We start from the raw sequence: 23,967 nt of genomic DNA, 5'->3' as shown, positions 1-23,967 counted from the left end.
CTCTGCCAATGTTTAGTCGTTAATTATCTGCCCGTGGTAAAACTCTTCCCCGTTCCATTCAGAAGTCGGCGTGGCGTAGTGGACGGCGGCGGTAATCGTGTCAGCGAGGCTTGGCGCGTTCTTCTGAGGGGCTAAATGTCCCCCATATGGTCCACTGCACGGGCCCCATCCTCACCCAGCGCTCATTAAACCACAGCTCAGTGTAGTAAGGTAAAGAGGGACACACACACACACACCCCCCCACCCCCCCACACACACACACGCACACACACACACACACACACGAGCGCTAATGCTAAGTCTGAGCCAATCAAGACGTCGCTCTTTAAGACTTCACAAAGAGATGTGAGGATGAGGAGGTGCTGTTTGCTCTGGTGTGTGTGGGGTTTGGGGGGGGGGGGGGTGTGGGGTGAGTGTGTGTGGGGGTTTGGGGGGTTCGGGGGGTTCGAGGGTCCGAGGCTCTTGTACAATTGTTGACTCACCATCTGTCACGAGGAGAAGACTCGTGTCTCGCCTCCGACGGAGAAAGATGAGACAGAAACGAGTAAAAGAGACGTGCAGATGTCTAAGACGACGACGACTTCAGCGTGAGGTTCAACGGAAAGAGCGGAGGAGAGGGGGAGGAGGGGAGGGGGAGAAGATGAGGAGGAGGGGGGAAGAGAGAGAGGAGGAGGAGAAGAGGGAGGGGGAAGAGGAGGAGGAAAGGGTAGAGAGAGGAGGGAAGGAGGGGGAAGGAAGAGGGAAGGGGAGAAGATAGAGAGGAGTGGGGAGAATGAGAGGTAAGAGGAGGAGGGGTGAGAGAGAAGAGGGAGGAGGAGGGGAGGGGAGGAGGAGAGGGGGAGGAGGGGGGAAGAGAGAGAGGAGATTGGGAGGGGGAGCAAGCGGAAGAGGAGGAGAGAAGAAAGAGGAGAGAAGGAGAGAGGGAGAGAAGAGAGGAGGAGGAGAAGAGGGAGGGGGAAGAGGAAGAGGAGGAGGAGGAAAGGGTAGAGAGAGGGGGAAGGAAGAGGGAAGGGGAGAAGATAGAGAGGAGTGGGGAGAATGAGAGGTAAGAGGAGGAGGGGTGAGAGAGAAGAGGGAGGAGGAGGGGGAGGAGGACAGAGGAGAAGAGGAGGGGGGGAAGAGAGGAGAGAAGGAGGAGAGAGGATGAGGGGGAAGAGGTGGAGGAAGAGGAGGGGGGGTAGAGAGAAGTAGAGGGGAGGAAGAGGGGGGAGTGGAGGGAGGAGGAGGGAGGCCAACATCTGCCACTGTCACACTCGCTCTGTGGGTTGAGAGTTGGGAACATTATCTCAACTTTGAATTGACTTGAGTCAGACTTAAGTTTATGTTTGTACCAGAACCACAGACTGTTTATGTAAATGGACGTAGCTAACCTGCTAGCGCCGCGGCATTAGGAACAGGAAGTGATCATGGACGCACTTTCGGCTCCATCGGCTCTGGCTCCAGTTCACTTTATGTTGAAAAACTGTGTCCTCTCTGCTGCTGTCAGACTCGACTTTTTTATTTTGTGTCTGTAAATCAAGATATGAACATTAATAAAAGACGAATCAGGTCCTTCTTTCCCCGAGGTCGCTCCTGTTAGCGTTAGCAACAGGTTTGATTGACAAACCAGTGGTGTGGGCGGGAAGGGGCGTTACCTTCAACAGCCAGGCTCCTGATTGGCTCTTTGGTTGCTTTGATACTCACTGTCAGAATGTAATAATTTCACCAAAAAATCATATTTTTTCTCTTCTTTTCCCAGGGCAGTGGGTTGGTTAGCAGCTCTTGTGGCTACACGCCTCACACACTGAGCAATTTTTGAAAGTTTTAGTTTTTTGAGCTGTTTTTAACATCATATCATGTGATTTTAACCAGCGGCGGCGCGTGTAGGTCAGAGGACACTGAGGGACGTTTGGATTGGGTGAAATGTTTTCCTGTCTCCATGTAGACCATTCAAGAGGCTAGCGGAGGAGCTAACTATGGAATCTGAGATGCTAGAGGCTATTTACCCCAAATGTGGCAGAAAAAACGTCCGAAGAAATAATTTGAGACAAAGGCTCATTTCACTGAATCATCAGAGCGGAGGTTCAGACGAGTCCGTCCTGTTTCCTGTTGTGGTCACCGTGTTCCTCTGGACGCCGCTTTGACGATCACAGGACACAGAGGAGGGACACTTTTGTCTGGAGGACGATTACTCTCCTCAATCAGCACCATTCTCTTTCAAAACTACAACAGAACAAACTATTTAAAAGTTATGCAAAGACTTCAGAAAGTGTTTGGTCGTAAATGCAGCAGAGGGCGCAGGGCGGGACGGGGACATCGCTCTTTAATGCAGCTCTAATTTTTATCATGAAAGAATTTTTACTATTCCTATTTATAGATTACATAGTTTTATTCTGTTTGTGTATTTTTGTTTTGTGTCTCAGGGACGACAGATGGAAATTAGCTACGAGAGCTAAAGTCTGGGACAAAGCAGCTCTTCAGTGTTTGTTTGTTTAACGCTCCAGAACACGGCCCCTGTAAAATAAATGAAACAAACTAATCTGGATGATTTTAGTGAGTTAAAGTCGTGTTCTAATGCTGTTTCCTGCTCTAAAACAGACCTGGAGTTGTGTTTTTTGTGTGTTTAACCCCTTTATTATTAGTCTGTTACATCTCCAAAGCTCAAAACGCTCAGTTCCACCTTGTGATGTCATGAAGTGGGAGTTTTCAACCGTTTTTAACAGCTCCTTTTACCTTTAGTTCAGTAGAAATCGACAATTCCAGAAGCTGAAATGATCCAAATGATTCTAGAAATGAAGGTGTGTGGAGTTTAAAAACACAGCGGAGCACTTCCTGTATCACCACACGATGACATCACAAGGTGGAACAGAGTGTTTTCAGTTTGAGAGAAGAACTCAGCGTAAATATGCAGGTTTGTTTGTGCGTTAAACATGTGAATGAAACAAAAAAAACACAACTTCAGGTCTGTTTACGATGAGAAAACAACATTAAAAGTCAGATTCTGTCGTAAATAACGCTACAAAATATTGGCGAGTTTGAGGATTTTCTTTACTACATAATTCTATATATTTTACTTCATATATTTGTCGTCTTCTGTGAGTGTGTATGATGCAGAAATGAGTAAAAAATAAACCAAAAAACACACACAGAACTGGTTGTGTACGTTCACCAAACTGGAGAATAAGTGTCAATCAAACATAAACGAGCCACAGCTGTGCGACTGTTGCTATGGGCGGGGCCTCTCCTGTCCAGTTGAGCGGTGAACAGGTGCAGCGCTTTGTATGGCCAGTGTGCGCCTTTATGTGAGTGTGTGTGAGTGTGTGAGTGTGTGTGAGTGTGTGTGAGTGTGTGTGAGTGTGTGTGAGTGTGTGTGAGTGTGTGAGTGTGTGTGAGTGTGCGGCAGCTGGTGTTACGCGTACAACTTAAGAGAAGCCCCCTCTCGCTCTTAAGTGCCCCTCGTGTGCACACAAACGCTCCCAGTGACGGCTACGAAATAAACGACAATGAAATCGCAAATACAGACGAGACAAAAAACGATATTTATCATCGTTTATCGTGATTAAAAACGCTCGTGGGACATTTTATATATGGTAAATTTCAGACTATAAGCCGCTACTTTTTTCCCCCCACGCTTTGAAACCCGCGGCTTATGCAACGGTGCGGCTAATTTATAGGTTTTTACTGACTAACATCCACCGGGGGGCGCTCTCTAGTAGTAAATGTAAGCATGAGACAGACGTGGGGAAAGATTATGAGCTGAAGAATAAACTAGTTTTGATTTTTGAACTCGTTTGTCACATCATGAACACAGCCGCATCATGGAAAACGCGCAAAGAAATGAGTCGATGAAGGAAATAGAGCCACTGCGCGTAAGTTTGACCAAAAAAGAAGGAAATAGAGCCATTGCACAAAAGTTTGACCATTAAAGAAGGAAATAGAGCCACTGTGCGTAAGTTTGACCAAAAAAGAAGGAAATAGAGCCACTGCGCGTAAGTTTGACCAAAAAAGAAGGAAATAGAGCCACTGCACAAAAGTTTGACCATTAAAGAAGGAAATAGAGCCACTGTGCGTAAGTTTGACCAAAAAAGAAGGAAATAGAGCAACCGCACAAAAGTTTGACCATTAAAGAAGGAAATAGAGCCACTGTGCGTAAGTTTGACCAAAAAAGAAGGAAATAGAGCCACTGCGCGTAAGTTTGACCAAAAAAGAAGGAAATAGAGCCACTGCGCGTAAGTTTGACCAAAAAAGAAGGAAACAGAGCCACTGCACAAAAGTTTGACCATTAAAGAAGAAAATAGAGTCACTGCACAAAAGTTTGACCAAAAAAGAAGGAAATAGAGCCACTGCACAAAAGTTTGACCATTAAAGAAGGAAATAGAGCCACTGTGCGTAAGTTTGACCAAAAAAGAAGGAAATACAAAAACTTTCAGAGGAAATAAAAGCGGATGGTCCGTGTTGGTGCTGTTGTATTTTCTAAACCTGCAGGTGTGTTCATCCCGTGTTGATGTCGTGTTGGTGATTTTCAGGCACAGTTTGTCTTAAATTACTCAAAAAGCCTCCGTGTACCGTGTTTCTGTCCGTTGTCCGGGGCCCCAGGGAGTTAGGGGGCCCGGAATTGACCGTCTTCCTATTAATTTGTATTAGGGGGGGGCCCATGTGAGGCTTATTGCACCAACCCTCCAAATTTCAGTCACGGCCCTGATCATCCATAAAAATTTCAATATCTAGTCACAAACAAAAGTAAACATCACATCTGAGCGTGGTGTAAAGTAGCGGCAGGAGGAACGGCGTCTCCCAAGCCGACCCCCCCCCCCTCGCCGCCGCCGGCCTCACTCACTCCACTCATTCAGGCTTTGTACGAGGGGCCGTCAGACGCTAAGTGCTCTCCACCTCACTAACTGCTGCTCCGCTCCCCGCTCCTGCCTGTCGACCTGTCACTCACTACGGAAAACGTCGTAAATTTGACTTTTAGTAGTAAATAACGACGATCGCTTCAGGCTTTTGTTAATTTCATATTAACGACAAACCCCCCGAGTGAAGGGCTCCCACGTGGTTAACTTAAAGGGGTGGCGTTACAGTGTTTTCTATGTTCTAATGTTGTTTCCTCATCACAAACAGACCTGGAGTTAACGCACACACACAAAGAGTTCTTCTCTCAAACTGAACACACTCTGTTCCACCTTGTGATGTCATCATGTGGTGTTTTTAAACTCCTCACACCTTCATTTCTACGATCATTTGGATCATTTCAGACCTGGAATTGCCACTTATCTCGACTGAACTAAAGGTAAAAGGAGCTGTGAACATGAAAACTCCCACTTCATGACATCACAAGGTGGAACAGATTGAAACAGATGGACTGAATCATTAAAATGACCAAAATACTTTATCAAAATCACTACATTTGACGCTTTAATAGTTCAAAAAATCTCTGCAAAATACTTTTACAGTTTACTCTTTAAGTACATTAAACAGAAAACATAAATACTTTTACTCATGTGATGCTTTTACTTTTACTCGAGTAATCTTTTGCCCCTGTATTTGTACTTTTACTTTAGTAACAAAATGCAGTACTACTTCCACCACTGATTTTCCGCATTGAAAAAAAGTTACAATGTGGATTTTTTTCACAAATAAATACATTTTTAAAAATTAATAAATCCTGATAAAACAAAAAACATTTTATTTTATTTTAATTATGACATTATGAGATAAACTAATGACACATTTACTAAAGAACTAAAGGTAAAAGGAGCTGAAAAGTACCACTTTATGACATCACGAGGTGGAACTGAGCATTTTGAGCTTTGGAGACGTAACAGACGAATAATAAAAGAAACAAAACACAACTCCAGGTCTGTTTTTGAGGAGAAAACAACATTAGAACATGATTTAAACCTCACACCAGTCATTTTTGACACTTTCCTGCTGTTTTTTACCTTCATTTTTCACACACTTGACCTCTATTTAGTGACGATGAGGTTCCAGCTTTTCCACAAACCAAAGATGTTCTGCATATATCTCTACGGTGGAATGTTCAGCGGTTGCCATGGAGACACAATGCAAACAAATCAGCAAATCGACAGTTGCGTAAACGTTTTAAGGTGGTCAGAAAATGCAAGAAAAAATACAAAAGTGATTTAAACAGCACGTTTTCATGAGCCTGTGGTCAGTCCGAGCGCTCGTGGTTCTGTTTAAGAGTTTGACTGTAGAGTAAAAGTGAAAGTGACTCACTGAAAAACTGTTGGCTAATGCTAATGCTAGCTAGCTTGTGACTGTCATGTGATTTAAGAGGGATTTGTTTAACAGCACAAATCAGCTCACACGTTGTAGTTCAGTTAAATCAGTTCTTTCTGGTCAGATTGTGTTAAAACAAAACTTCAGTTAAACCCTAAAGGAGCTTTAGACAGAGCAGTGCCTACAGTTAGCATCACAGTCCCGGGGAATGTTGATTATTGACACTTTGCAGCCCATGTAAACACAAATAAAAAATGTCTTCTGTGGGCTCCAAGAACCAGGGGTTTTTTGGCTTTTCCACCACATTAAAGTCAAAACGTTTAACATCTTTATCTTTTTTATTTGTTTAAGCAGAAACTTTTTGTGTTTCGTGTCGGACAAAGGCTCTGAGGTGACGTTTGCTCCTGTGCGGGGTCACGTCACGCCGGTTTGTCCTTTACCATTTAAATGTGACGACACTCAGGACAGAATAACGATGCCCGAGTCTCGAGCGGCGAGGGGGGCGGTGCTTACAGTACGGGGGCGGTGCTTACAGTAATGGGCTAAGACAGTAAGGCTATGAGCTTACAGTACAGCGGCCTACAGCTCCCTGACCTCCGCTGACCTGTGCCCGGGGCGGGGGGTGACTGTCTGGCCCTCCAGCTAAGATGCTAATATGCTAATATGCTAACGCTGAGCTAATCCCAGAGTGCAGCTTTAGGAGGAGGAGTCTGCGAGTGACCACACGACCCGACTGACCCGACTGACCCGACTGACCCGGGACAGTCCCCGTTTGGAGCACGGTGTCCCCTGTCCCAGCAGATCTGTACAAAAACACTGATTTGTTCTAGTTTTATACAAGAAATGTCACAATTTTTGATCAATTTGGAACATGACAATAGTAAAAAGAGGAATATACTGGAAAATGTTTTGTTTTAAATATAAAAAACAGCTTGAAAATTGCAGAAATACCAAAAAAAATTTATAGAATGGACTGAAAAAATGACAAAAAAATGCACAAATATTATTATTATTATTACAAACCATAGCAAACCTTGGCTTGCTCATGTTTTTTTTTTATTTTTGGATTATCAAGTCACCCTAATATAGACATTGGGTCAGTGTGGGGCCTGTACGAGTGCGCTGACCCCTCCCACCTCACCCCTCCCTCCTCACCCCTCACCCCTCCCTCCTCACCCCTCACCCCTCCCTCCAGTGCAGTGCGTACACATTGTACACAGCGGATTAGGATAAGAGGCATCTGTCATTCATTGTGTATCCGCAGCAGCAGCAGCAGCACAGCGGTGTCCTCCTGCTTCAGGGAGCCACCACCATCTACTGGCCAGCGCCGGCACTGCAACCAACAGCAATTGAAAAGTTGAAAGATTGTTTTTTTATGGAGGTGATTAATCAAGTTATTGTTTTAACAGCCCAACATTTTGCGTGAGCGAGCGGCGTGCCACCAGGACTTGTTTGTACCGGGACGCTTGGGCATCGTGCAGCTGGCCGGGTGCGATCTCCCAGTGCCCCCCGAGGGATGGCCGCTCTCCCGTGGGGGCTGCGCAATCTGGCTGGCCCTGCCCCTGTCCCAGAACTCTGTCACTGTCAGAGCTGCTGCCATGTTAAACTGTGCCTGTTTGCTCTGCTGCATTTTTACCAATTTCTCTCCCGGTTTTGTGCCAGTTCAAACCCCCTCGTTGTCCAATTCCACACTGCTCTGCGCCCCGCACTAATTGTTCCGCTACTAAACCTTTAATCAAGGCATCTGTTTTGATCAGAATGTGCAAATCTCCATCTTAGAACATGTGCTGGCCAATATTTTTGCAATTTCAAGCCGTCATGTTGTCAGAGAGATGTTTACGAGTTCACACGTGGCACAATCGGCGCTCTACTACGGCTACGGCTGCGGCGAACACGCTCCCGATGACCTCTGCCGCTTCCTCCCGCCGCTGTTCTCTCTCGTCCCACACAAACATAGACACAGAGACACACGGGCAGATATACAGTCCCGGTAATGAGACTAAGGCAGAGTAAGTGGATTGACTTTGGAGGAGCCTTAAGATGTCTGAGCGCCGCAGGGGTCGGGGTCACGCACACCGCCATGTTTTTACAAGCAAACAGGAAGTGGAGCGCTTGAGGAAGGCTGTTTTTAGGACAGAAGAAAGCGGGATGTGAGTTTGGAGCTGTGAACTGCAGACAACCTCATGTATATATAGATGTATTTCCTCTTTTTAGTCAAGCCCGTCGCATTATTGGTTATGTCATCACAGGCTTAAGTTGCGTCGCTGGAAGTTTAACTCTGATCTGTAATCTGCACAAAGACGACTCGATTTATTTATGTATTTATTTATTTTACTTTCTCTCTTTTATTTGATGAAGTGTTTTAGACGATGGGGAGACAGAAGTACAGGGGACGGGGGGTCCAATCCCACTCTCGACCTAAAAAACATCACCGTTCGAGCGGTCACTGGTGCGATTCCAGCTCCCACAGATGATTACTGCTGTTGTGTCCTTGTGCAAGACACTTAACCCCCCTCACCCCCAGTGTCTGTGTACTCTGGTGTATAAATGTGTGTGTGGTTTCTTGACTTAAAGCTTTTTGAGTGTCTCGAAGGTGGAAAAGCGCTGTATAAAAATATGACTTTTCCCCATTTACCGTCGTTAGTGCAGTTAACAGTTTTACTTATAAGAAGGTAAATTATTTATACAGATGTGTGTGTGTATGTGGGGGGGTGTGTGGGGGTGTGTGTGTGTGTGTGTGTGTGATATCCTCAGATATATTTAAAATGACAGTGTGAAAAGCACAAATGATTGTAACTTTTCTATAACACTCCCAAAACTGAGTGCTCAAACGCATCCCTCCAAATACGTTGTATATTATTTTATTGTATTTAATTATTTTTTTATTTATTCATTTTTTAATTTTTTTTTAAATCCTCCTATATTTATTTTAAATTTATTTTTAAATTTATTTTTATTTATTTATTTATTTGTTTTTATTTATTTATATATATTTATATATTTTTTTATTTGTTTTTTATTTATTTAAATCCTCCTATATTTATTTATTTTTATTATATATTTTTTATTTATTTATTTTTATTTATTTGTTTGTTTTTTATTTATTTAAATCCTCCCATATTAATTTGTTTTATTCATTTTTAATTTATTTTTAATTCTCCCGTATTTATTTATTTTTATTCATTTATTCTTATTTATTAGTTTTTTATTTATTTATTTAAATCCTCCCACATTTATTTTTAATTATTTATTTTTCATTTTATTTATCTTTATTTTTTTTATATCTTTCTCTTGTGTCATGTCTGTGCTGTTGAGCTGCTGTGTGCTGGAACGTGGCAGAGCTGTCGCACCCTGATCCCTCACCCCTCCTCCTCCTTCTCCCTCTCCTCCTCTCTCCTCCCCTCTTCCTCTTCCTCCCTCTCTTCCTCTTCCTCTCTCCTCTCGTCTCTTTCTCTCTCTCCCGTTCCCAGAGCGCCAGCCGCACAGCCCCGTCTCTGTGCCATCTGCATATCAGCTCCAACCTTGGCCAAAGCATTAAATTAAATCCCTGTTTGAGTTGATTAACAAATGGCTGGTGAGCTCACATAGTTAAGGAGTTATTTCTCTGTCGGAGATGTTTTTCTTTCACCCCGCGTTCCTCGCCGTTGTTTATAGCATCAGGCTTGAGATCGGAGGTGTTTGGAGCGAGCAGGAGGCGAGGGACGGCGGAAAAGTTTCTGTGACTCACTTCGTTGGCTCCGTTTCAGACCCACAATTTGCTACCTGTCTCTAGCCCTCGTCACGCGCGGCGCCCCCCTCTGTCCTGAAACGGATATTTAATCAGTCGGCTAATTGAGTGGCAGTTAGTCGCTACCTTGTTGTAATTGTCCAATCAGAAAGCTTGGAACGGGCGCGCGCACATCTGATCCATTTTTCCCTCTTACCCCTAAATCCACGAGCCAAAACTGGAGAAGGAGCCAACAAGACGTGAAGAATGTAAATGATTTTTAAAAAGTCTGGTTTGGTTTTTATTAAGCCTTATTATATCTACAAATGCAATGTGACAATGTTCCCGTCTTTAACTCGAACGCTAACTCAAACAAGATGGCAGCAAACACAAAAGTTGTCAAAGACTTTATTTTGGATGCGCAGTCACACAAAGGTTTAATGCGTCCAAACGTCTCCTCATTGTCCTATTTGCTCATATATGAAGTTCTAACAAGAGACAAGAGACGCCGTTGTCTTCAGAAGTCTATAGTGTCGTATTTACTAATTGGCCTTAAGGGAAAAGTAAAGTTGTGCTGCAAACTTAATGAAACTGAAGTGTGGAGTCCGAGGGAGATGGTGTGGGATGGAGACCGGCTGTTCTGTTTTCTCCAGCAGTCCAAACCAGAGACATGTGGCTCCCCAGACAAGCTGTCCAGAGTGGGAGCTCGCTGGACTCATTACAGCCAGGGCCAAGGCGGGATAGCTCCACAGAACACCATTGGATCTTTGGGAGATTTGGACGGGTCCAAACAGCACAATGTTGGTGCGTGTGGCGTCGGCGCTGGTGTGTGCTGTTTGTTTGGACGGTTCTGTCTGGACAACTGTCCATCTCCTCTCTCCGTCTGTGCCACCCCTGGCCGCCCCCTCCCCCGCCCCCAGTGGAGCGAGCGCTCCGCCTCAGCCCGGCCAGAAGGATTGCTTAAATGTTTTCAGTTGTACTGGACAGCTGAGCGATGGAGTGGCCAGCCACAGGCTTCCATTGGTTGGACACTTGATGTAGAAACTGACTCAGAGAAAAGCCTGGCGGACGCCCAGCGGCCGCTCGTCACTGCCAGTTTTAAATAGTTTATTATCAGTTAACTTTCTTTTTATTTCCTTCCATTTGTTAAACAATTCATATTTCACTCCTGCTGGGCCAGATTTGAATCGTCTGATTCTGCGCTCGGCCCCAGTGTGAGAAAAAACACAACGACCTCGTCTGAAACGTCACTGAAACGACTGTGGCTTTTGTTTGAGCTGTTTATGTTTGACCTGGTGAAATGTGACCAGGTCAAAGGTCAGACCTGAGACACATCGCTCTGAGAAGAGCCAGAGATGAACAGGTCAAAGGTCATGACATAAAGGAGAAAAAACTGTCAGGAAGCACCTATAAAGAGAGTGTCCAGAGTGTCCAGAGTGTCCAGAGTGTCCAGAGTGTCCAGAGTGTCCAGAGTGTCCAGAGTGTCCAGAGTGTCCAGAGTGTCCAGAGTGTCCAGAGTGTCCAGAGTGTCCAGAGTGTCCAGAGTGTCCACAGAGTCCACACAGACCAAAGTGGAGCGGCAGAGTCACATCTGACTCCACAAACCGAGGCCTTTGTTCCACTAAAGTGACTGTGAAAATGAAACGAGATGCAAAAAGAACACGGCCCCATTTTATATACAACAACACAACACACACACATTACACACACACAGAGACACACACACACAGAGATACACAGACACACACACCCCCACAGACACACATACCCCGACACACACAGAGACACACAGAGACACACAGAACCACACACACATACGCCCATTACACACACACACACACTCTGAGCTCTCGTGGAGTTTTGCTGTTGGAGTAATAGTAGTACAGTAGTACTATAGTAGTAGTATTGTAGTAGTATTACTCATCTAATTTGAAGTTACACAACAGTGTTTTTTGTGGTGATTTGGCCGTCGCCGCCGCCCCCCGCCGCCCCCCGCCCCTCTCACACCCGTCTGTTTGTGCGCAGACAGCTATCCAAAGAATATGCTTTGTTCCTGACAGAAGCGGAGTAAACATAAACGGGAGAAGGAGGACGAGTGGGTGGATTTGTGAAAATGAAAAAAATATTCAAAGGCGGGATAATGGCTGAAAGGAAAGGTGTGATCTGTTAATCCCGATGACGCGCTGGCGCCGAGTGCGTTCTCCCGTTTGGCGTCGTCCGGATGTCTCGTCGTCTCCGTTTGTCGGTTCAAATCCCTCCCCGCTCCCGCCGACACACACCTTCAGCACCCAGAGGTACGACGCCCGCCGCCCCGTCAGCGAGCAGGTGTTTACGGGCAACGTGTTAACGAGCGCGGCCTGTCACATCCGCTTTACACGGATGACACGCACACAAGAGCGATACACACACACGAGCGAATACACACACAAGAGCGATACACACACACAGGCAGAATACACACACAGACTGAATACACACACAAGAGCGAATACACACACACAGACCGAATACACAGAAGAGCGAATACACACACACAAACTGAATACACACACACAGACTGAATACACACACAAGAGCAAATACACACAAGAGCGAATACACACACAGAATGAATACACACACAAGAATACACACACAGACTGAATACACACACACACGAGCGAATACACACACACAGACTGAACACACACACAAGAGCGAATGCACACCACACACACAGAGGAGCGAGCGCACACACACAGACACACACACAGAGAGGAGCATACACACAGAGTACACACACACACAGTGGAGCACAAAATCTTTGCCGTTATGATAAAAACTTTTCAGTCATTTTTTTTCTCATTCTGATCATCTTAAACTCCAGATCCTTGACCACAGAGACTTTTATCTGGACAAACTTTCTGTTCATCAGATCTAGACACAGACCGATCTCAAACCGATATTTGCCCTTTTATCACATGGTTTATCGGCCTTAAATCTCCAGCTGTGGCCAATATTTAGTTTGGCCAAAGAGCGAACTGTAAAACTCCTCTGATCCAGTTCGTAGTAAAAAAAGGCTGTGGATGAGTTTGTACCAAATATCGACCCAAAAATATCGGCAGAGCTTATCGATTACCGGCTGATCTGGATTCAAAATAATCGGTGTCGACCATGAAAAAAATCGATATTGCTCAATCTCTAGTACGATATGTTTTCTAGAGGTGAAATAAGTTGTATAAAGTTACTTGTTTTCACCAAATACGTAAAGATGTTGGTTTTCTGGTCAGCACAGCCTCATGTCGTCGATATTCTCTGGGGGCATGACGCTAACTGGAGGCACTGCTCTGTCTGAAGCTCGTTACTCAATTTTAATCCGAACTTTATTTTAACATAATCTGACCAAAAATAACTGACTCAGCCGGAACGACAACAGGCGAGCTGAAGTCTCTCTCAAATAACATTACAGTCACAAGCTAGCATTAGCATTAGCATTAGCCGTTAGCTGCTCTCACCTTTTTGTGTAAAATCAAACTACTAAACAGAACCACGAACCACAAACTCCTGAACAAAACAAACCTCAAACTTTTTTCTTCAGCGTTTGCTAAATGTGTGCATCGCGTCACCACGGCAACCGCTGCACATTCCACCAGCGCACGCACACGCAGAACACCCCCCTGCCTGATGTCACCGCGGAGCATCGATTACGGGTATTTGTTGCCACGGCGAGGTCTGACTAAGTGTGACTCCACAAACAGTCCTCGGTGCAGTGCGCTGTGGTCGTGTTTGACACTGGTGTAATCGTGCCGGGGGTAATCTGATACGGCGGCGGTGGCGGCGGCGGCGGCGGTGCCATGCCTCGGTGCCATGCCTCGGTGCCAGTCGGCCGATGCTCCGTCACCAGCTGTGCACCAGATGTTGTTGTTTGTGGCGGCGGTGTAAGACGGGTCATACGCGCCGTGTAATCCCATCCCTCCACATGTCATCTCCTTCCTCTCTTTGCACTTTCTCATGTTCCCTCGTTCTTCCTCCAGTCGGAAACGCCGGACCTCTGATGTGTGTGTGTGTGTGTGCGTGTGTGTGTGTGTGTGCGTCTGTGTGTGTGTGGGGAGGTATCGATCACATTGTGGAGACTAAACTCTGTATACATGAATTATTTTAAGTCAACAACATGGTTTAAAGTTTATACGGGTTAAAATAAGTTAAGGTTTAGGGCCCATATTACCTTAAACGGCCCATATTACCTTAAAGGGCCCATATTACGGTATTTCCTGATTTCTGTTTTAATGTTTCCTCATCACAAACAGACCTGGAGTTGTGTTTTGTTTCATCCACACATGTTTGAGTAACACTTAAAGCTCAAAACGCTCTGTTCCACCTTGTGATGTCATCAAGTGGTACTTTTCATGTTAACAGCTCCTTTTACCTTTAGTTCAGTAGAAATAAGTGGCAAATTCCAGAAGCTGAAATGATCCAAATGATTCTATAAATGAAGGTGTGTGGAGTTTAAAAACACAGTGGAGCACTTCCTGTTTCACCACATGATGACATCACAAGGTGGAACTGAGTGTTTTTAGTTTGAGAGAAGAACTCAGTGTAAATCTGCTGGTTTGTGTGTTAAACATGTGTGAATGAAACAAAACACAACTCCAGGCATGAGTTCTTCTCTCAAACTGAGAAAAAACATTCTGTTCCACCTTGTGATGTCATCATGTGGTAATACAGGAAGTGCTCCGCTGTGTTTTTAAACTCCGTACAGCTTCACTAGAGTCATTTGGATAATAATTTCATCTCTGGAATTGCCATTTTTTTATTGAACTAAAGGTAAAAGGAGCTGTTAAAAACTATTGAAAACTACCACTTGGTGACATCACAAGGTGGAACGGAGCGTTTTGAAGTTTGGAAATGTATCTAGAAGAATAATAAAAGAAACAAAACACAACTCCAGGTGTATTTTTGAGGAGGAAACGGCGTTAAAACATGGATTAAAGCTACAAGAGTCAGTTTTACGTGATGTATAACCTTTAAAGTTCAGATGTTAGTTAAATAATCCCTTTTGTTTGCGTGTTAGCGTGTTAGCATGTTTGCGTGTTAGCATGTGGACTCCGGCGCGCTCTCGATATCAGGGTCATGGCCGCGGCACCTGTCTGCGTGTCGGCCAGATGATGATGATGATGATGCTGGCAGGGTTGGCTCGACTGTTGTGCTGGTAAACATGTTTTTGTCCTTTTTTTTTTTTTTTTTTAAACACGATAATCCGGTCGGAATCTGGCAACCGCGCCGTACTCCTAGAGACTCTCTTTGGACAGATGAGCGGCGGGCCCCGAACAGACAGGCGCTCAGCTGTCGAGGGAGTCCAATCTGTATTTCAATAATCTACGTAATCTCTCTCCTGTGTCGTTGATGTATGGATGATACGATGACGTCGGATTAGCCACTTTATGCTAACCCGACGTGTTTTTTTCACTGTTTTTTTTTGTGCTCGTTTGCAGGTGAATACATAAAGAACTGGCGCCCGCGGTACTTCCTGCTGAAGACAGACGGTTCCTTCATTGGTTACAAAGAGAAACCTCAAGACGCAGACCTGCCCTTCCCGCTCAATAACTTCTCTGTCGCAAGTAGGTGATCGACCAAACCGATTTACACATTTTAAATCACAATATTCATCTAAAAACAGCTGAATAAAAGAAACAAATCCGCTGAGTTTGAGGTGAGAAAACTGCGGTGGCCAATAGGAGCTGACGGCGCCGTAAACGTCATCGCGGTAAAGAGGCGTGGAGCTGCAGCGCCCCCTGTGGACAGATGCACGTCGCACTAGAGCAGAGCGTTTAAAAAAAAATTTGTGCCGAAATGACGACGCGACGCTGCAGAATCAACGAGTATCAATGATTAAGGAAATAAAACTGGAGAAGGAAGTGAGGACGTCGCAGTGGGCGTGTCACAGGGGGCGTGTCATAGTCATAGTGGGCGTGTCCAGGTGGAGGTTAAACGGGGGCAGATCGACAAAATGGCATCTTGAAAATAGTGGATTAAAGATTAAACTCAAACATGAATCAGTCCAAATAAAACTTCAGAGGCTCAAAGAGAAGAAACGACTAGTTCACGGCTCTTTTATCCTCACACTGCGGCTCTTTCGTCCTCACACTGCGGCTCTTTCGTCCTCACACTGCGGCTCTTTCGTCCTCACACTGCGGCTCTTTCGTCCTCACACTGCGGCTCTTTCGTCCTCACACTGCGGCTCTTTCACCCTCACACTGCGGCTCTTTCCTCCTCACACTGCGGCTCTTTCGTCCTCACACTGCGGCTCTTTCGTCCTCACACTGCGGCTCTTTCGTCCTCACACTGCGGCTCTTTCGTCCTTACACTGCGGCTCTTTCGTCCTCACACTGCGGCTCTTTCGTCCTCACACTGCGGCTCTTTCCTGTGGCTCTTTTGTCCTCACACTGCGGCTCTTTCGTCCTCACACTGCGGCTCTTTCGTCCTCACACTGCGGCTCTTTCCTGTGGCTCTTTCGTCCTCACACTGCGGCTCCACGTGACTTGAGAAAATAAATTATAAGTATTTAATTGAAGTGTATTTTATTTGTTAGTTCTTTTTTAATTGTAGTTCTGAATTGGACGATTTTTGTGAAGAATTATTGGAAGAATATTGTGAAATATTACAATTTAATAATATTTTATTATTTTTCATCGCTCAAAATAAGCGTCGTACTCGCCAAAACGCCGTGCATTTATCGAGACACCGACATAAACATGAGTAAATGTGGAGTCGATGTTCAGATCCACATTCGTCTGTGAGCAGCTTTTCTCCACCATGAACTATAATAAAAACAGGGATAAACAGGGAAAATAAAGATGTATGCAGAGATTTAGCAAATACTATAGTTTATACAAAGCGTAAAGGTAAAAACAAGCAATATTAACAGTTTTATCTTCATTTTAGATGTCAAAGTATTTGCGGCTCCCGGGGTTTTTTTGTTTTTTTTTTTCTATGTAAACTGAGTCCAAACGGCTCCGACCCCTGAACTAGATCATGGTTAAAAGCTGTGGAAAGTTGTTTTTGCAGATTAGGTTTGATTTAACCCATTGCCCGAGTGTCTGTGTAAGCTGGTGTGTGAATGTGTGTATAAATGTGTGTGTGGTTCCTTGATGCGAATGACTTGAAGGTGGGAAAAGCGCTAAATAAAAGCATGTCTATTTAGCATTTATTTCTACTATCCCCGGATTTTAATATCTATAACAACACATTACATCTGGCTTTTCCTGCTAATCCTAATCGTATCCCGTTTGCTCCCGGGCAGATGGGAGCCAATATTCCAGATTATTTTTAGCATCATATTAATCACATTAGCATTGACTGGAGCACATTCATTACTCTTACATGGGTTTAATGCTGGTCCCATATGCAGCCGTATTAACATCGCACTACAGATGTTGCTTACTCTAATCGCCATGGCAACAATTAAACAGCGGCCTCGCCTAAACCGTTAGCGCGCTCGTATACGTCACCTGTAAAAGTCGACACACGGCTGACATGTGCAGTTAACCGGCTAATGAGCTAACAAGATTCATTTTAATGTTTTCTCTGCTCATTATGGCACCTGTTATTGTCGTGGCACGAGGCCAAACGCGTTACTCAAACCGACTCCAAGGACGAATTACTCCAGGAAGTTGTGTTGCTCGATACCGGGACGACGACGGACCTTCGCTGACGTGTTACGATGAGCGAGGTCAGGGACGTGTATGTGGATTTTAGAGGCCCGTCCCGTACCTTGATCCTGTTCTGTGGACCTGGATCCTCCCGTTCACTCACCTGGATGGACGACCCCTGCCCCCTCGGTGACCCCTAAAAGTCGGACTCTATCTGTGAATGGATGTGTGTTAATCCTGGACACGTCTGCGGTTGGTTTAGTCCCGGTTTAGTCCTGGTTTAGTCCTGGTTTAGTCCTGGTTCAGTCCTGGTTTAGTCCCGGTTTAGTCCTGGTTTAGTCCTGGTTTGGTCCCAGTTTAGTCCCGGTTTAGTCCTCATTTAATCCTTGTTTAGTCCTGGTTTAGTCCTGGTTTAGTTCTGGTTTAGTCCTGGTTCAGTCCTGTTTTAGTCCTGGTTTAGTCCTCGTTTAATCCTTGTTTAGTCCCGGTTTAGTCCTCGTTTAGTCCTGGTTTAGTCCCAGTTTAGTCCCGGTTTAGTCCTGGTTTAATCCTTGTTTAGTCCTGGTTTAGTCCCGGTTTAGTCCTGGTTTAGTCCCGGTTTAGTCCTGGTTTAGTCCCGGTTAAGTCCCGGTTCAGTCCCGGTTCAGTCCCGATTTAATCCTAGTTTAGTCCTGGTTCAGTCCTGTTTTAGTCCTAGTTCAGTCCAAGTTTAGTCCTGGTTTAGTCCCGGTTTAGTCCTGGTTTAGTCCAGTTTTAGTCCTGGTTTACTCCTGGTTTAGTCCAGTTTTAGTCCTGGTTTAGTCCTGGTTTAGTCCAGTTTTAGTCCTGGTTTAGTCCTGGTTCAGTCCTGTTTTAATCCTCCAGAGGACGGGACGGAACTCGGGCAAATGTTTTTCCGATTTGAAAAATGCAGCACAAGTCAGAAAAACAACTCAGGAACTTGACCCAAAACCGTCCAACTTCCACTCGTCCTGTTACCTGCCGTTACCTGCCACTTGCCATTACTCTCCGTTACCTGTTGTTACTTGCTGTTACCTGGCACTATATATCTTTCCTATGTTTTTAAGGTAATGTAATGTTGTGCATTGTCCCTGTCTAAATAAAAGTAAACCGTACCATACCCGCCGTCACCTGCCTTTACTTGCCTTTACCTGCCGTTACTTGCCTTTACTTGCCAATACTTGCGTTACCTGCCTTTACCCTCTGTTTATTTTCCGTTATTTGCCATTACCTGCTGTCACTTGCCGTTACTTTACGTTACTTGCCGATACTTGCTGTTACCTGCTGTTGCCTGGTGTTACTTGCCGTTACCTGCCATTACGTTACATTACCTGCCGTTACTTTAAGTTACCTGCTGTTAGCTGACAATACTTGCTGTTACCTGCCGTTACTTTACGTTACTTGCTGTTACCTGCTGTTACTTGCCGTTACTTTACGTTACTTGCCATTACCTGCCGTTACTTGCTATTACTTTATTTGCCGTTACCTGCCGATACTTGCTGTTACTTGCCGTTACTTTCCGTTACTTGCTGTTACTTGCTGTTATTTTACGTTACTTGCCATTACCTGCCGTTACTTTACTTTATTTGCCATTACCTGCTGTTACTTGCCGTTACTTTACGTTACTTGCCATTACCTGCCGTTACTTTACTTTATTTGCCGTTACCTGCCGATACCTGCTGTTACTTGCTGTTACTTTACTTTATTTGGCGTTACTTGCCGTTACTTTCCATTACTTGCCATTACTTTCCGTTACTTGCTGTTACTTGCTGTTATTTTACGTTACTTGCCATTACCTGCCGTTACTTTACTTTATTTGCCATTACCTGCTGTTACTTGCCGTTACTTTCCATTACTTGCCATTACCAGTCGTGTTGAGATGGACCAGACTCAGACGTGTTCATTTACCAGACACATTTCAGCTCTTTTGTTAAACATTACTACATTCACAGGTTTAGTCATGTAGTAAGTTCTTCAAAAAACGTGTTATCGTGACTGGCCGGTAACGGTAACTAGCTAAAGTCGAGGCACAAAAGTAAAGCTTACACAGCTTTCCCTTCACTGATGTCGTTGTTAATTATGTGCAAAAACAGCGCGAGGATGAGGAGCGGTGCGAAAACGAGTCCGAAAATGATGATGAATGCTAAAACGTTTGCAGATGCCTCGGAAAATGATAAAGAATTGCATATTAGCTTGAGCCGGGGAGCCAAACCGAGAGGAGGAGGAGGAGGAGGAGGAGGAGGAGGAGGAACGCTCTGGACAGTATAGGATGTGTGTTTGGGGCGGAGCTTAACCCCACCGCTCCGAACAGACAGAGAGGAGGAGACGGCGCCGTAGGAAATGGACTCGGGGACAGGGGGACAGGCCGGGGCCATACATCGGCGTCCGGATGCTTGGCACTGCGCTGGCACTACCACATCTGCTGCCCAAAGCTGCGAGGCCAGGTGGCGTGTGTAGTTCGTGTGCGATTTGCTTGCGTTTTGCTGTTTATCTGCAGGAACAACAGAAGTGGTCAGATGGAACAGAGAGGGGACAGGCCTGTTCCCAGCAGAGGGACTCATCCATACAAGGCTGCCGCGCACACACACGCACACACACACACACACACACATCCACCCACTAAACAGCTACACACACTTCACAAAGGCCTGCTGCTGCGATGACAACAACAACCCAATTTCCAGTTTACATTTAAAAACTTCAGCCAGTGTGTGCCCGGTCTCTCGTTGGCTCGGGCCGTAGCGTGACCTTGTTTACCGGCGGCACAGCGGGCGCCATTCACCGGCTCTCAGGTTTTGTCTATGAGCGCAGCTTGAATGTACATTGAAAGTCAGCTGTGTGTTCGGCCCGTCGTCATTAACCTTCCTCTATATTTAGGAGGAGGAGGAGGAGGCGTGCCGTGGCGTGCCGTGCTGCGCCGTGCCGCACTTAAACAGAGAGTAATTGGGCACAAGATAAAGGACAAAGGCGAGATGAAGCCACTGAGTGATCATAGACTGTAGATGTATAAATGTAAATGTGGCTAACCTGCTAGCCATGTTCCGAACAGGAAGTAACTCTGGCTCGAACTTTATGTCAGAAAACTGTCGCTTCTCTCTGTACCTGCTGCTGTTTGACTCGTCATTTTGGTCTTAAATGTTTGTATTAACCCTCTACATGATCCTGGGTTCATTTGTTATTTTGAGTTTGTTTTGTTTTTTTTGTTATTTATGATTTTTTTTTTTTTTTGTTATTTATGATTTTTTTTGTTTTTGTTTATTTTCTTCATTTTTTGAGTTATTTTGAGTTTTTGTTGTTTTTTTTTAGTTATTTTGAGTTGATTTATTTTATGTTTTGTTATACTGAGTTTTTTTTTTTAGTTATTTTGAGCTTTTTTTTGTTATTTTGAGTTTGGTTTTATGTTGTGTTTTTTTTTAGTTATTTTGAGTTGATTTATTTTATGTTTTGTTATATAGAGTTATTATTATTATTATTATTTTTTGGTTATTTTGAGTTCTTTTTTTTTTCCTTTTTTTTATTCAAATCTGTGTCCTCTCTCTGTCTCTGCTGCTTCAGACTCATTCTGGTCTTAAATGTTCGTATTAACCCTCTACATGATCCTGGGGTTTTTATTTCACTATTGTGTATGTAAATCAAGATATGAACATTAATAACAGACAAATCAGGTCCTTCTTTTACTGAGGTTGCTCCTGTTAGCGTTAGCAACAGGTTTTGTTTTTTTATTTATTTAATGCAAGACATACATGACCATAAATATACAAAAGTGACAAGTGGTGGTCAGACAGACGGGACATAACAAGATGTAATGAGGTTTGTAGACGTTACAGCTGTTTACAGTTGTATGTGACAAGTCTGTTGTGTGTGTGCGTGTTTGGGTGTGTGTGTGTGGGGGGGGGGGGTGTGTGGGTGTGTGTGTGTGTGTTGTGTGTGGGTGTGTGACATTTCTATGATTTTGGAGGGGGGTAAGGTGGAGACGGCAGAGGAGAGTGCTAGGACTAGTAATTCGTAAGTGAGGAAAGGGGGGTATAGAGAATATAGATGAGAATAAATAAATAAATAAAAAAAAAAATGTAATAATAGCATAAAAAATAAAATTAAAAATAAATTAAAATTACAAAATATAATAATAATAATAATAATAATAATAATAATAAATTAAAATAAAATATAAACAAAACAGGTTAGCAACAGGTTTGATTGACAGCGTTGCTAAACCAGGGGTGCGCGCAGGAAGGGGCGTTACCTTCAACAGCCTCGCTCTGGATTGGCTCTTTGGTTGCTATGACATTTCCGGTCAGAACTTGGCTCTAAATTCGCCGCTCTACCTGCTCCGGCCTCGATGAGCTTCATTTGGAGCTGAACGGCGTGGGCGACGTCGCACTCGCTCAGTCACGTCTTTAAACAGTCTGCGTGACACGTGCAGAGACGAAAAGAGGTGAAATATACGGTAGCCTGTGTATGTAAATGAATAATCGCCATGGAGACCAGCGGATCGTAATGTTCTTTTATGTCAAGCTCTTGTCCCCGAGAACCAGGGAGGCTGCTTGACGATGAAGATTCATTCTTTCCCAGAGCGAGTGCGTGGACCCATCTGGCTCTGTGTACCTAACGTCCTCACTCTGTGTACTGTATTATGCCTTTGTGTGATAATGGCGCTCTTAGATTGGCCTTCGTCACAAAAACGGCTCCACTCTCCAGATATTATCCACATGTGAACGAGCTTCCAAACATCCCACTCACGCCCGAGCACCTTCCTGTATTTCTTATAACAATATCGTTTACTATTTCTTTCTTTTAAAAGCCTCGACGAGCGTTTGGTGTCGTATTACCATCATAATCCCGAGAATAAAGCAAGAAAAGTTATTATTTTGAGACTTTTGACAATACGATACCTCGATATTTCAGTTATTGTTACGTCACAGATAAAGACTCACTGTTTTTCCTGTTGCTCTTCCGCTAGTTTAGGGCTAGATGATCCTCGTATTGAGTAATTTTAGTTTTCAGTTTGATTTTTGCAAACATGCCCGACTCAATTATTCACATTTATCACAAAAATATCATCCAAAGTCCAAACTCAGCTCCAAAAACATGTTTTTCCTGACAGAGCATTGGCTGTAGACCTACCAACTCTGACCAACTCTGACGATTACACAGGACTGAATCTTGATTAAAATTTGACTCATCTTTAATTTATTTTAGCCAGTATTAATGAAGGAAATGTAATATATGTGCACAAGGCGACAGTAGCTCAGTTTGTAGAGTGTTTGCCCTCTGACCTAAAGGTTGACAGTTCGAATATACAACATAAACACGACTGGTTGAGCGTCCACTTCCACAGGTGATTCCAACACCGATGAATGCTGTTGTCGTGTCGTCGGGCGAGACACTTAACCCAAAAATCTGACCAAAATCTACCAAATAAACACTTCACTCTCGTATGTTTCCTTTATAAAACTGTGAAGAAACCAAACTAAACGCAAATGGTTTCGGACTAAGCGTATTTTTCTGCTTTATTATAACAAAAAAATAATGTAATTCAATTCAATTTTATACAGCACATTGAAAACAACTTGAACAACAGCACAATACATAGAGAAAGAACAATTAAACACCTGTATATCCTGTCTAGTGTTAAATGCCAGGGAGAAGCGGTGGGTTTTCAGTCCAGTCTTGAGCCGTGTCCCAGTTCGGCTGCATTTGAAGGACACTTACGACACTTCTGGTGCGACGAGGCAGACTTCGTACACTTCTATATCCCGTCTCACACCGCACGTCACTTCTTCTATAGGAAAAAATGGAGTCAGCTCGGCGTCGTAACGTAAGCGCACAGACGGCGGTTGACGTTCGCTCCGTGGTGTGAGCCTGTCGCATTTCTGCGCGGCCTTTGCGGTTGACGGAGGCTACGCAGGAGAACCGTTCCGGCTTTAAACTGCGTTAAAGACTGAGAGGATCTGACAGACAGAGGGCGCTGTTCTATAGTCACAAACAGACTCTGTCGCCTCTGGTCTGGAGTCTGGCTTTGAGCACAGCCAGAGGACCCGTAGAGCGACGCGTTTAAAGAGGACCCGTAGAGCGACGCGTTTAAAGAGGACCCGTAGAGCGACGCGTTTAAAGAGGACCCGTAGAGCGACGCGTTTAAAGAGGACCCGTAGAGCGACGCGTTTAAAGAGGACCCGTAGAGCGACGCATTTAAAGAGGACCCATAGAGCGCACACATTTAAAGAGGACCCACAGTGACATATTTAAAGAGGACCCGTAGAGCGACGCATTTAAAGAGGAGCCGTAGAGCGACGCATTTAAAGAGGAGCCGTAGAGCGACGCATTTAAAGAGGAGCCGTAGAGCGACGCATTTAAAGAGGAGCCGTAGAGCGACGCATTTAAAGAAGAGCCGTAGAGCGACGCATTTAAAGAGGACCC

General features: G+C 44.5%; 1 protein-coding gene across 2 annotated transcripts in view; it reads left to right on the top strand.

Annotated features, from left to right (window-relative positions):
• Window positions 1-23,967, top strand: part of akt3a (v-akt murine thymoma viral oncogene homolog 3a) — a 92,305-nt gene that overhangs the window by 31,882 nt on the left and 36,456 nt on the right. For both annotated transcript variants that reach the window (XM_033979378.2, XM_055227098.1), the window contains exon 3: window positions 15,394-15,519. In XM_033979378.2, the coding sequence (XP_033835269.1) occupies window positions 15,394-15,519 (126 nt within the window). The remainder of the gene's footprint in view (window positions 1-15,393; window positions 15,520-23,967) is intronic.

Source organism: Periophthalmus magnuspinnatus, chromosome 15 (assembly GCF_009829125.3).
Source record: "Periophthalmus magnuspinnatus isolate fPerMag1 chromosome 15, fPerMag1.2.pri, whole genome shotgun sequence".
In the NCBI taxonomy this organism is placed as follows: domain Eukaryota; kingdom Metazoa; phylum Chordata; class Actinopteri; order Gobiiformes; family Gobiidae; genus Periophthalmus; species Periophthalmus magnuspinnatus.
The sequence above is the reverse complement of the archived record's forward strand: the minus strand, read 5'-3'. Positions and strand labels throughout refer to the sequence as shown.